This window comes from Halyomorpha halys, unplaced genomic scaffold (genome assembly GCF_000696795.3).
Source record: "Halyomorpha halys isolate HHAL.00 unplaced genomic scaffold, Hhal_1.1 Scaffold722.1, whole genome shotgun sequence".
Taxonomy (NCBI): Eukaryota; Metazoa; Arthropoda; class Insecta; order Hemiptera; family Pentatomidae; genus Halyomorpha; species Halyomorpha halys.
The window spans coordinates 303222-318838 of NW_027110068.1; the positions used below are offsets into that span (position 1 = coordinate 303222).

At 29.6% G+C, this 15617-nt stretch overlaps 1 protein-coding gene across 1 annotated transcript in view; it reads left to right on the forward strand.

Moving 5' to 3' along the window:
* Positions 1 to 753: 753 nt before the first annotated feature.
* LOC106691630 (forkhead box protein L2) overlaps positions 754 to 15617 on the forward strand; it is a gene marked incomplete in the record, with an annotated part of 73694 nt that continues 58830 nt past the window's right edge. The window contains 1 exon segment of the mRNA XM_067048164.1: positions 754 to 871. Coding sequence (XP_066904265.1) covers positions 794 to 871 — 78 coding nt within the window.

Genomic DNA, 15617 nt, shown 5'->3' on the forward strand with positions numbered 1-15617 from the left:
TGCTTGGAGGGCGCAATATTTATATGAAAAATAATTGTCTTATCAACACTTTGTAAATTAAAGTAATAATAAAAAAAAGGGTTTTTAAAAAAAGATTTAAATTAAATCTGTACTACTAAAAAGTATGTAGGGTTAAGGGTGCAGTACTTTGTAAGGAAGTACTGTTACTATTACTAGACCAACAGATTTTTACCAAATTAAGGATGCCCCCTTTATGAGGCAGGCGAAAAGCCCTTAATCCCACAGGGCTGACTCGTGGCTACAGTGAAACAGAAAATAATTATCAGCCCAACCCGGATTCAAAACCGAGTTATTAGAAGTACCAAGGTTACTTACAAATGGGCTACTCCGTTAAAAAGATTTACGAGATATTTATTGTTACTTTTGAGCTGTAAAATTATCCTGAAGAGCTTGGTCATTAACAACTGAAACTCGTCGTATATTTAATTTTAGTGTTATTTCAAACCTGCTCTTCCAAGTTTCGGGGCTAACTGCTACTCCCTGTTTTGGAAAAGGTAATAAAACAAACGACTTCTTTAGCCCATGTTTCTGTAAATAAGTAAGAAAACAAACAGTTAAACTTGTCAAAACTTATTCTCTGAAACAAACAAACACGGTGTTTATTTTCGAAGGAAGTTGGTACAGGATGAGGCCGGTCAGTAAATTTAGATAGATTGGGAATGGGAGGGGCGGGAGGTGAGGGGCGTGGCGGTGGGCGTGGCCAGAGCCGGCTCAGTCCCCGCCCGACAGCCCGTCGTGATGCGCTAGTCGCTGCCAAGCAGTGGTTGGTTTTATGTCCATCAGAGCCGCGAACATGTCCCGCATCGGAGACCACAGCATTGGATCCATGTCCCACATCATCGAAGAATCGGTCAGTCCTTTATGTAAATAATTAGTTATATTTAATGTCTGAACGGAATTACCATTTATTTATTTTATCATACATCTATTCAGAAAAGTAATTATTTATTTTACAAAATAAACATTCCATTATATAAAGTTCCCGGGAAAAACAGAAGTTTTAGGTTATTTTGAAGTTGTATAAGAACTTATTATAAGGACCTGATTAAAAAACTTTAAATAAAAGTAAATTACTCTTGTGAGATTTTCCAATTTATTCTGCAGTTTGATTTGTACACAATTTATAATATAATAGATTATGTTAACCCTTTACATAAAATAATTATTTATAATTTTTATATATTGAGTAAATTTATAAACCTAGGTTAGACGGATAATTTTGGGGTTTTCTTTAATAAAATATTTTTATACTAACACAGATTATTATTATTTTTAATTAATAAATTTAAATTCAAAGAAATTGATTTCCTCAATAATCATTATAAATTTAATTAACTAGGTACCTATAAATTACTTATAAGTAAATTAAAATTACTCTTATGGGTTACATGAATTTACTTTTTACCATTAATTGTAATCTTCATTTTCGTAATCATTTATATCTATGTAACATGCACCTAAATAAAGCATAACAAATAGTAATAACACTAAAACTGGTGAAAACAAAGAATATTTATTTAAGGATTAGTATAATCCTATTGGGAGAGTAAACAGAGCCTTATAACAAAACTAAATCTTTAATACATTCTCAGCCTTTTCTACTAATATTTACTTCAAAAACGTAAACAAATAGTCTATACATATTTGTGTGTATACATACTCACACACGCATAGTATATGCTATATACATAGGTGATTATTATATTTGAAATATGTTAAATAATTATTACAATCTTACATTAAAATTTTAATTATACCGTTCAGTTAAAATTAAATAGTCTATTATTTTGTACTTAATTAGAAACTTAGATAGAAACAATATTATATTTATGAGAAAATAAATTAAATAACAAAAACATAACTCGCATGGCGTGTGTAATTTGTACTGTAATTTAATTAATTCGAATTCACATTGAAATCCTAATTTATACTAAATACTATACTGAATATTTGTTGTTTCATATAAAATATTAAACTAAAAGATTTGTTTCTAAACTATATTATATTTTAAAGTTAGGTAATATGATTGAATCAATAAAATATTGTAGCAATATTTATTTCATATTCAAATTACATTACCAGCGTCAAATCAATGTTACTGTCTATTTTTGAGTATTAATAATTACATAACATTTAATAATTATAATATTTTGTTTATGTTTGAAGTTTAACCATCATTCTTTATATTGTTCTACTCTTTTATACTTTTTACCTATGCATTGATATTTAAATTGAAAATATCAGCATCAAATCAATAATATCATAACCGGTTATATTTCAGTCATGCAGCTTCAATAATTAGTATTCCGCTAGTAATATTTATGTTTTTAATTGTTATTTTCATAAATAAAAAAAATGTATGCTTTAGCATTTTACTTAATACTTTCATAAATGCACATTTTTTACTTCAAAATTGTATTATAATTGTTATTGCTACAAAATTGTATTATTCAAAAATGACTAATAAAAGTTCACTAAAACGGAGACTTAACAGTTTTAAGAAACTATTTTGTTTTAATAGTTCCTTAATCCTTTAGTTTTAATATTGAATTATCAAAATATTATTAATATATTATATTATTGATTGTAAAAATTATGCATTTCCTTCATGCGACCAGTGTAATTTGAATATTGCGTGATGTTGTATTATTATAATTTCTGTGGAGCTAATAGTTAGCTTTGCTTATGTCTTAGTTCATATTGATGGACCAGGTATCCATTTTTTAAAATTTCTTTTTAGACATGTAAGGTTGATCTGATTTTTAAATAAATTAGGGTCCTTGGAATCTAAAATTATGATTGTTCAATATTGGGGTTCTGATTTATCCGAACAATGTAACTTTTTGGCGTAAATTTTTCTTCAGATTACTATTAACATTACGGATATGATAGAATTTCTTTATTGTATCATTTCCTTGCACTATCGTTGTCACTAACCGTTGAATATAGTTGGTGAATCACAGGAAAGTAAAATAGAGTTGATGACATCAAAATTTAATTTTAATTTAATTTTCAACCTGGCTGGAAATGAGCTATAAATTTAACCTCAAAATTTAAAGTTTTTATAGTTATTAAGAAAAAAAATTGAACCAAAAAACTTATAGAAACTGCGAAAAAGTGATAAATTCTACCTACTTGATAATATACAATTAGATTCAGACTGTAGTTAGAAATCTTTCAGCTTTTTATCATATTATATCTGTAAATATTAATAAATGAAATAAATTTATTTACTTGTAGGAAGATAGTCCGCGTTGCAGTCCATAAAGGTATCAAAATAGTAAAATAAAATCATTTATTGTTAACCTTCGTTTCGCTCCACTTTGCAGGGCTTCGTTAGGGCTAAATGAAAAAAACAAGAAACATTATAAAATTGACAGAACATTTCAAAACAATTAACATGTTTATGAAGTATATAAAAAAGTAATAATAATAATATAAGGAAGTATATATGTAGGAGGACAATAAACTAGTTACTAATAAATACAATAAGGGCCCTGTTTCATAATGAAAGCTAATAGTATTAGCTCATACTTCAAGTGTAGAAACTAGTGAGGTAATAATACTAATACTTATTTTTTTCATGAAGGGATGACAGTGATATTACAGGAATTAAAAAATACTAAATAACAAGTTACTATTGTACAAGTCTGTGTAATTGAATTAAGATAAATATACAAGACTAATAGTATTAGTTTGTATTTTATTATGAAACAGGGCCTAGGTGTGATAAAGTTCTAAATACAGATCTAATAAATGGTAGAAGAATACTCAATTTATAATTACGATTTATAGAAGTAATAAATTTAAGGCTATTAAAATGAAAATTATTGAAACAGTCAAAGGTTTTTCATGCAGTGGTTTTGAAATTCTTACTTATTGTATTATACTTTTTACTACCTTCCCTACATGGTTCCTCTTATCCACTCTGAAAACCAAATGTTTTGGTTTTTGTCCATTTCTAAGTGTTCTACGACTATGACTTATACTAATTTCCATACCCTCTCTAGAATTAAACTAGATGATTACGCTAATGTCAAAACGACATTTTTTTGTTATTATTAATAAATCTTATTCCGAATGAAAATTTTGGTAAATCTTTCATAATGGGAATAATCGAGGAAAACTTTCAAGAGTATTTTTTTCTTTTTCATTAACTGTTCTATATCCAATAACTCATTTTTTTTTTTTTTTTCTGCTTCTCGAAAATCATGTCAAAATAATGTAGCGTTGATGTGCATAACGATTCTTAAACGATCTCGCTTCCATGATAAGGTCCTAGATACCTTAATCGCCTATCACCTCTTTATCGTAAGTGTTTCGGAAGCATCAGCCATCGTCTGAGTAGATATCTCTGTTGGTGCGATAACTCGACATGAGTGAGCTGGTCGTGTTTATACGGCGCCTCATTTTGTCTTATTATTACAACTGATTGCAAATTTATTTATTTTTTTAAACAACAGGTGTTTCAGTCAATATTACAATTTATTTTGGTGTTCATACGTTAAACCTTAAACTGAAGGCTATTTACGAAAATAATTAACTGAACCAAGAACGAGCGTTAACTTCACTCTCTCCACTAACCTTAAAAAGCTATAAACGTAGATACTTATTCTTACTTATCCTCTCATCTACGATTAGTCTTCCTCGATATATTCAATATTTATATTTAACTATTGATCTGTTCGCTGTTCTTCTAAATAAGTTAAGTAACCACTTCAGCTTAGTGTAGTTTTATATCTACAAAATTCAGACAATTCATCTTTATTTAGAGCTACTATTTCAATCATTTCTTATTACTCAAAACTCTTCCCAAGATTATGAATCATTTTTCATATCCATTAAGAATAATAGATGCCTATAAAAATAGTTTACTAAATTTATACTCGTTTCCGAAAGGTGATGATGAATTAAGAAATTATATGATTAAAAAGTTAATAAAGTTTACGAGTTCAAACTAATTTTAAATAATAATGTTTATCAGTTGAAGAAAACACACAAAATTTTTAGTATAACATATAATATTTAGTTATAAAATGAAGAATGAAAGATTAAAAATAATTAAAATGAGTTTTTTAAACATTCATTTTAATTAATGAATTAATGTTTTTTTTTCATAGACTAAAAAAAACATTATTAGCTTATGGCTATCTTGAATATTCCTAAAATTTAATATTTTACTATGTTCAAACTTGAACCTTGCTAATGCCGTTAGAGATTTACTGTTAATACCGGCAAGCGACACTGTTTACATCAACACAATTTCTTTTAGATAATATTTTCTGTTGTTTCTAAAATATTTATAAAGTACTATATGCATTATATTAAACTGTTTAAAATAATTTTCTATACTAATAAATAATTGAATGCACTACATTCTATCTGATGTATATTATTTCTTTTAATTTCAGATGATTTATTAAAATTTAGTTATTGAAATTCACAACTGTCTTTACACAAAAATACATCCAGTAAATGTGGTGTTAGATTAGAATGGTATGATACAGACATGTAGAAAAACTGCACTCTAGTAGCAATTCTACATTTGAAGGTCTAGGGGCCATCTAATTTTAGATGATTTAAATTATTAAGAATAGGTACTTGTAATGAAAGTCAAATTGTACAAATATTTGGCCACTAGAACAGCAAATGTAAATGAATGAAGATAAAATATTTTTGTTAATTCTTTTCATTTTAATTGTTTATATTTATTGAGGAAAAAAATAAACATATTGAACAGGAAACATATGAAAGATGGTGGTGATAAATAATAATTTTACTAATTAAAATAAATGTTAATAATGTAAATAGATAAATCTAGGGGTTACTTTTGTATAAAAATATGTGTTAATAATTTGAATCTTAAAACATATGTATATATAAAAGATCAGGTCGTTTCAAGATCGACTTGGGACATAATAGCCAGTAATAGAAAAAAAAATTTAAACCTGGATACATTCATTTTAAGTTCTCCTTTAAGAGCTGAAACGTAGTATAAAAATAAAGATAATTGTAAAAATATATCAAAAGAAGTATGTGTATTATTATTACCAGTCCTCAAACAAGAAATTAATTTATAATATTAATGAACCAATAATGTATGTTTTTTATTCGAAATCAATTTTCCAAACTGGTAAAGCATAAAATATACCATCAGATGATCATGCATAATAAAAGATAATTGAAAATAAAATAAGTTCAGTATTTATAGAGTAGGATTCATGAGCGCTCTAAAGTTAATCTTAAAGAAGAACAGCGGCTAAAGGTTTTTGAAAATAAAGTATCACGTAAAATACTCGGACCGAAAAAGGATGAGGAATATAGAAGGCTACACAAAACTAAATTGGAGGAATTGAGGAGTATTTAGTTGATTTGGATTTGGAAGTGCGTCACTGGACTCATGTAGGGAACGAGATTGGTGGTATCGGAATCGTACCTTCGGGTTCGCTAAACTGTTATTATTATTCACAAAATAAAATAAAAGTTTTAGTAAATGACTCAACTTCTCGGTAAGGAATAAGACGTACTTTTCAAGTTGTCATAACTACCAAATTAAATATTTTAAACATTTAGTTCACGTTTTCCTTTTAACGTAAATTAAATGTTACAAATAAAAAGAGTTGGTAACTTCATTAACATCAATAGCCTGCTTCAATCAAATAAATAATCATATATTGTGTTTATGAATTTAACTTACAATTAGTCCAACACTCGAAACCCATACGATTAGTTTTAGTGTTCGAAACGGAAAATTTTGCTTTTAAAATTTATAATATTTTGATTAATTTAGCTGAAGGCTGTCGTTATATGTCCCTACATATAAATACGTGATAACAACGTTCCAAAGGATGCAAGTCATGTGTTTCTGGGAGCAATGCACCCAGAGAAGAAAATGTTTGGCTTGTTAAAATTTGTTAATCAGATTTATCTAATTCGATAAATTGTTTTTTAAAACCAATTACCTTTGAAAATAGTTCAGTAAAATATTGGACTACTTTCAAGTTATTTAGGTAATTCTTAACTGAGTGTTAGTTTGTTAAAGAGATGATGAACTGCGTATACAATCTTAAATAAATTTGTAGTTTTTCTAAATAATGTCCTCTTTTTCTTTTGTTTAAATTATATTTTGGAATATATAGATATATGATTGACTAGATCGTATATGTAAATTTACATTAATGAATAGGGAATGTAATGTAAATTTCCTAAAAGAGATTTATCTAGTGTTATTTCTAAATTTATTTACATTAATTCGAAAAGTTCATTCGGAAAAGTTGTATTTTATTTTCATTGTACAAAGTCTAGGGCTTAAAATCTGCTATAGGCCGCGTTAGTATAATCCGCTTCTGCTTACTGCTAAATAAATAATAAAAATCCAAGCGACTGTTTTCATGTGATCACTGGTTCTTGATTTGAATGGCTACTCATCTATTAGAATAATGCTTTTCAAATTACCTTCGTCAAGGTCTTAAAGTAGAAAATATATACGTATCTCTCACGGAATTCTGGATTTCAAAACAGCTAAGAAAATTGATCTGTTTTCGTTTGTTTTTTTTCGTAGTACCAAAAGGTTACATTTTTTTTAATAACATCAACCTACATAAATCAAGCAAGATCCCTAAAAACATAAGCAAAACAATTTTCAGAACTTTTCTAAATTTTTCCAGTGAAATCTCGAGATAGATTTAGTCTTCATTTGATAGAACTCCAGACTAAGAGCTGATGCTTCCCTTGTAAAAATGATGCCCCAGATGAAAATCACAAATTGACTAATTTAGTACTGATGATGTTTATAAAGAAATGCACGTTTTTCATGTTATAGAAGACAAAGGGGGAAAAATTAATGTTTTGAGCTTTTTCATTTTTTATTTCTTGCCTTGAGAATCAGCATTCCAAAAAAACGTAAGCAAATTTTCAGAACTTTTCCACAACTTTCTAGGTAAATGTACGGAATGACTGTATTTTAATTATTTTTTTTTTAAATTTCTGTTGATGACCTTAATTTGTTCGGAAAATAAATTTTCTAAGGTAGAGGGTTTCATTATCTTTAATTCTAGGGACACCCATTTAGTTAAAATAGCCATCATCAATTGGAGGTAACCGCTGTAAATTATTACAGAATTATTTATTATTTAAATTAATTATCTGTTTTATTAGTAAATAACAACAAATGAAACGTAACCAATTAATAATTGTCCGTAGCCCCCCCCCCCAAAAAAAAACGAATGAATTTTTCTTAATCGATTTATGAATTTTGCTTAAAATTTCTAATTTTGTAAAGAAATAGGTTTTAAATAAGCAATTGTAAATTTCAGAAATCTAGAGAATTTCAGACATTTGGAAAATTCAATTTGAGTGAAAGTCTATTACTGAAAATATTAAAAAAGGCCGAAGAATTTAATTTACAACCAATAAATTGCAAACTATTTACCTTATGAAATCTGACAATAAATCAGATAAAATCTCTGAATCAGATAATACGGGACTTCTTAGCGTTTTATTATACTGGGCAGAACCAACTACGTGCAAAACGTGGCCACTAACGCAGAGGTAAGAACAATGCTTCAAGGTTTTTAAAAATAAATATTACGTGAAATATCCTTTCCGAATAGTGATGAATCAACAATAGGATGGCAACGGATAGTGACGGGTTATCTGACCAGTATTGAAGTTCCAAAGGCCTAAGAGAAGATTTCGTTTGTTCGGCAGTCCCCGTTTCTTTAGAAAAGATGTACAGTGATTTGTATTTACGCCTAAGTACATTTATAGAAATATATGAACGCCAAGATTATGTTACAGAAAATTAGAATTAGGTTTATTTGTGGGAATATACAAAGGATATTTTTTGAGTCAAATCTTGGTTCTGGTCAGGCTCGTATGGATAAATGAGGAGGTCTGTAGTAATCCTTAGGAGAATGAATCGAGATCGGACGAGAGTAAAAAAAAAAAAATTAAAATTAAATTTTCATCTGATCTGTGAATAAGAATCGCTGTATTTTTATGGGATTCTGATACTTAATTTTAAAAGTTGCTACCATCACTAAGTTTAATGTTTTGTTTTTTTAACGGTCACCATGTTCTCACACCCTTTCTTCTCAGATGGCCTTTTTTTTGTGTGTGTTATGATCTCCTCTTGTGAGATTGTGACGTGTCGTACATCGAACAACCTACTCGCTATAATTGTCTGTTTGAAAAGTCTGATAAGTAAGGCTTACCACGGAGGGCGGGAGTGGAGGGTTTCAAGCCGTTTTTCAATTTCAGGCGCTTTTTAAATATTGCTCGATTAAACTAGCTTAAAGTCTGCGATTCCCGTTTTAAGCAAATATTTCAAAAGTGATACAAGACAGTCGCTCTCCGGGGGTCTTAGCGATGTGGGTCCGGCCGGAAGGATTGCCTTTTTTTTGTGTTATGATTTCCTCTTATGAGATTGTGACGTCGTAGATCGACCAACCTACCCGCTATAATTGTCTGTTTGAAAAGTCTGATAAGTAAGGCTACCACGTAGGTCGGGAGTGGAGGGTTTCATGCCGTTTATTATTATTATTATTAGAGCTAAGTATTTGAAAAAATACTAAATAAACAGAAATGAAATCTGAATGTAAATAATTAATAATGTAAAATTATTATAATTATTTGAAATATAAATAAGCATAATAACTATAAAGATGGTTGTAGTACAAAAATATGAAAATTTAAACATTAAAATCGAAACAAACTTTTCTACATATTAACTACACTACTCAATATGAAAACCCAAAATTAATCCTGGACGTTGAGTAAAAAATAAATTATATTGAAACATTTGTTCCAAAAAAGTTAAATTGGCTGATGCGAACCATAATATTTACCATCACCCTTTTATAAAAATATATATTTTTAAAAATAATACATTTAACAAAACGGATTAAAATTTTAATAGATGTTTATTGGTATTTTAGCAAAACTGAATTGAAATGAGAGAGGAGTAGGTTCATAAAGGATTTATAGGGTATAAAAAGTATAAATAGGTTTTAAAGAATCTGTGAGTGATAAAAAGTGTCCAACTAAAGTAATGGTTTAAGGAGAGAACATGGTAATTGACATATAATAGAAATAAAAATAAAAGAAAGGTGGCGTAATGAATATTATAATATCGATGGAATATTTTAGAATAAATGATGTGTAGAAAAAGAAATTAAAATATTACAAATTAGGAAATAAATATGATAAATAAAGGTACTAATAGAGTTCAGAAAAGAATATAGTGGTTATATTTGGAAAAACATTTTGACTAAAGTTTAAAAAAATTCAAAATGTGTTTTTATCAGCCATACCACGGTCATTTCAATCCTTTTATTGCCGTGCGAAAGAGGTGCCTAAGCCATAACTGGTCGAATTTATCGATTTTACTAAGGTTTGGAGAAACGCTCATAAAAACCATACAAAAAAATAATTAATAAAAATAGTGCTTTTAAGGACGAAATGTGTGATATTTCCTTCATGACTTTATATAGATCATTTATTACAAAGTATATGCTTTTCATTTCCATTATATTTTGTACCATCCATTATATCGGGTCATCTCGACCACTTCAACGTTTTTTTACGTTGTTGTTTAAAACTTTTTTGTTTAAATTCTCACGTAATGAAATCAGACCATTTATAACGTAATATAAATTTATTTTGAGTTAGAGTTCTCTAGCAATGCGAATAATAAAGCGCTACAAGGTGAGTGCCGACATATCGCAATCTTCGTCAGTATAACAAAGGATCGCCCGTGCAATATTGATCTCCAGCACTGAAAAGGTTACAGTATAACTCAAAGCCACCTCACATGTCATACATGATAATGTCAAATGCACCTATGGACATAAAACACTCCTCTCGTGAACGCGAATCATAAACGTTCCTAATTATTCTTCACTTAAAAAATGAAATAGGTGTGAAGGATAATGGACTGACCTAATTTTGAAATTAAATGAATAATGTAATTTTGTTTTTCCAATATCACTGAACCTCATAGAAATGCCAAAAATTTATTTAGAAATTTTTAAAAAAATCGTATTTCAGAAAAAATTTGAACGTAAAGAGTGTGTTTAAATTTAAGCAAATTTTAAAAAGTTCTTATCAATTTTTATTGTGTTGTGAATAGCTTTAATAATAAGCATTGAGTGAAGAATGAGCAAAAAATTTTAGCCACCATTTTGTAATTTTCCTTATTTTTGTGAAACACTTTTTATCGGTAATTACATTTTCTGTAAATTTACTCTATACAAGATTTTTAAAAATAATTTTTGAAAAAAAAATGCATTTGGCAAGCTAATAATGCATTTTCTAGGATTTTATTATGTCAAAAAGATATCTAAAAAGAAAAAAAATCAAACCACGTCTTTGTGGTTTATCATATTCAGATAATATCTTTAAGTTTTATCAAGCAATGAATTTAATTATTGTAAGCTAAAGAGAAACTTAGAAAAAGATTCTCATTATAGTCCGGAACAGCTATCAGAACGGACGATTGTAAAGGAAATGTCCCATTCGGCTGTTAAATATCTTGCTGAGCTGGCACGACAGTAGCTGCCTTTATGAAAAAAATCGCTGAGTAGCCAGTGCTCCAAGAACGGCTTGGTTTTACATCTTCTACACATTTACTCGGCGACAGTCAGCAACTTAATTCGACAGTTGATATGTTTTGGAATTCAGTAATGATTTCAGGAATGCATGTCGCCTGTCCCCCAGGGCTTTAAATCATGGGAGAAGGAAATAAAAAAAAAAACTGCTGGCTCATAGGATGTATTTTCTGCAATGTTCGACTTCCGTTCTTATTGCATATTTTGGAATGAACCAGTTATTCTTTTGCTACAATTTTTTTCCACGGTTGATTTGGACAAAAATATGAAAAATAGTAATAAAATGGAATAATAAAAAAAAAGAAAAATGAAAAAAAAATCAATATCGGAAAATACCGAAACGTGTTATATGTAAATTATAGTCTTTGAGAATGAAACAAATAAAAAGAGTATAATCTCAGTAATCAAGACTAATTGTTGCAGAGGAGTGTTCGAATTATTAAAAAAACAGAAAGTACTAGGAAAAATGGAACAAAACAAAAAAAAAATCAGCAAATTGAACATACATTTTTATTGATTTAATTTTTTTTTTTTTACATATTTTACTGGAAATTACAAGTTTTAAAAAAAACTCTTTTACATCCCCAGTAATACTAAACGATGATTTAATTTGTTAAAAATATAAGATTGTTCATTTATATGTGAAAAAAAAATGAGTTTACCAACAAAATTTGTATTTTACATATTTCTAATATCAATTAAATTAGTTTTACAGTACCAAATGATTTATACAATTAATATTATGTATTTATATTTTTAAAAAACTACATTATTCCCAAAATATATTCCCATAAGAATTAAATTACCAGATATCGAAACTGTAACAATGTCCACGTGATTAAAATAACTTACCTATAGCTCAGGAAGTTAACAATGTACGTTACGCATGTAAACTTTTATTTGAAAACAAAAATGTTGTTGTCCGCTGAGTTGTCTAAAAAAAGGTTATTTATTTATTTATTTTACGCCAGTTCGGATAAATGGTGTGTTAGGAGTACCGAAGTCAGGATTACCGATATTACACTGTATATAGATTAAAAAAGTATTAATCCTAAATTCTGTTGAGAATTCCTGGTAAGTTTATTAAAATTAATAAATTCATTCCTTATAAGTTATTCTATAAATTATAGTGATGTGTTGTTGGTGAAACTATTTTTTGGATAGTTATATCTTTTAGATTTAATACATTTCTTCCATAACAGAATTTGTTTTATTAATAAATTAAAAAAGAAAAAGTAGATTCTTAGATTTTTTTAGATATTAGACATCATTTTCTATTTTCACTTTCATTTGCCTATATGTGAAATATATGGTAAGAGGAAGTATTGTCAGATGTTCAATCCGAGTTTTCAACGGAAATACACGTTTTAATACTAAGCTATTGAATGCAAGTTTTTTTCTTGAATAGATTTATTTCTTAAATTTGTGGAGAGAATGAGTAAGTACAAAAATAATTAAAATTAATGTCATAAAAAGTATAATATAAATAAATTCCGACTAGATATACTAGACAAACGCTCTAAACGTCCAGTTAATTACAAAATACTCATTTACATTACCATATAATGGCTATTTGGACAGGCGGAATTGAGCTTTGCGGCCATACTGAACACTCAAATTCCTCTCTTATCAAATCCTTTCAATCCAAAATCCTTCGTGAAATAATGCTCCTTAATTTGTTACAAATAAAGTCATGTATAATGAAGTGGCCATGAATTGATATTTGGCCAAGACCAGATATTAATCCTTCTATGATAAACTCACCTAACCACTTTCTAACCTTGCTTCCTCTTCAATATCTAATAATCCTCCTTGGTGTCTGAAAACAAGATGGCTTCAAAACCTACTTTAGAAATGTAATGAATAGATTATGCACAAGACTGTATAAAAAAAAATCCACAAAAGAATCACTTCTTTACATGAAATAAATATATATTTTTGTCCTTTGCGATTATCTGCAAAGACCACCCCGTAGATTTGGATAATCATCATTACAGTCCTCTAGAGGTTGTTGACAAGGAAGATTTCTGAGCAGTACCGTCTCCAGGTGTGAATGTTTATATTCACCAATGACATCAGGAAACTGCGTATCTTGTATCATAAAATAAACATGGATTCCTAGCGAGGACCTACATCATCGATACGTGTTCGTCACGATATCCTGAAACACGTTCTGTTTACAAGAGCATCGACCAGCGGCAGATCTCACACACGAAGCCAGTATCCTACGCTCATATCGGTGGGAATTCCCCGGAAGGTCTATCGCTTTCCGTTGGGTACGCTGCATTAAGATGTAGATTTCGTTTTTCGAGGCAACTCTTTTCGGTATTCATTACATTGAAATTTATCACTTTTTCGTTAAATTAGAGAAACTCTTCAATGGAAATCGCTTGATGTTCCTATCCAGACTAATAAGACCGTTGCTACATCAAATTTGCCTTCTGAATCTTCAAATTAAAAAAGAGTACTGTTGATTTGTCTCGATATTTTATTCATTTCAGCCTATGATTGATGGAGCAGTGACAAGTATTCCTTGTTATAAACGGATTGAAAGAATTGCTTTTAGTAATTAAAGACGATAAACAAATAAATTATAAGGATTTTTGTTCAACAAATATTAAACATAATGTTAGGAGACGCTTGATACTTAAGGTATCTCACCTATATTATTAACAAATAATATGTTTCAAAATAGTGGGAACCGTGAAACATTCACTAAAACTATGTTCAAGTATTTTAAAAATCTTAAAATATGAGAATACATAAAAAGACTTTTTTATTTTTATTTAACGTTAATTTATTAGGTACATAAAAAAACCTATTAGAAAATAAATTAAATATAGAAAATATTGTTCAAAATCGTAATAAATGCGTTTATATAATATCGAAAAAAACAAACAATATACCCAAACTAGGTTACCTCCATTCGTCAGGAAAAAAAAAAAAAAAAAGAGCATAGTTTCTGTGGCTCCAAAGTTTATTTGTGTAGACCGACACTTATAGTAATTGCATATTTAATGGAGAGTCGTAGTTGGGCAATTATTCTCAAATAAGCTTTGGGGCAGCTGATTTTTAGGTAGCTTTGAGGAGCGTCCGTTTTGAAGAAGACCCTACATATTTATTATTATTATTTATTTATCACCCTACCCTGCCTACTAGACAATACGGGTGTTCGCAGCAGTGGGTACAACTCATTGCTGCATATGACAAACAGAACATAGCTGTGCACACATCTTGCTCTTGCTACAAAATAAATCTTACTCTTCTACTGAGGCCTTGCTGGTGTAGCATATTCTCTCCTGCCCAGGGAGAAGTGAGTAGAGTCCACAGCCTCCTTCCACCCATACACGAAGGTCTTGTAGTGCGGGTAGTTTTCTTTCTTCATCAGATCTGGAAGATCGCTCTCCGTCAGAACATAGAGTCCTGTTTCCCTCACCATCTTGGCTCTCTGTGCTTCAAAGGCGGTACAGACAAGTACGACGTGCTCGGCAGTCTCTGGAACCTGACAAATTGGGCATATTGAGGATGACATAAACATGTGCGGCGATCTTAGCACGGAAACCCCCATATGCCCCGTGAGGAACTGTGAGGCCCATTAGTCGGGGAGGACCCACGTTGATTCTAGGTGTGAACCAACGGTAGGAAAGTACTTCCTTAGGGGAGCCCCTAATGATCAATCCACCCATGTCGGTTGGTTCATCGGGTCGATGAAGACCCTACCGTACCACGGGTTATAGATCGATTCGCGTAGTAACAAGAGGTTTTTAACTTAGACAAATTCCTTATATCTATCCAAGATCTCCCCCATTCTAATTTTGATACTTGATCCAGTGATCATTGAATACTATCGGGTCTCCAATAGTTTTCTTATCTGCATTATCCAGTTATATTGCTAGCTCAACTGGTTGTTGCTATCTAGCTGCAGTAGCTTTAAATAACATTGTTTCACAATGCGAGTACAACTCATGTTAAGTATTTTTTCTGCAA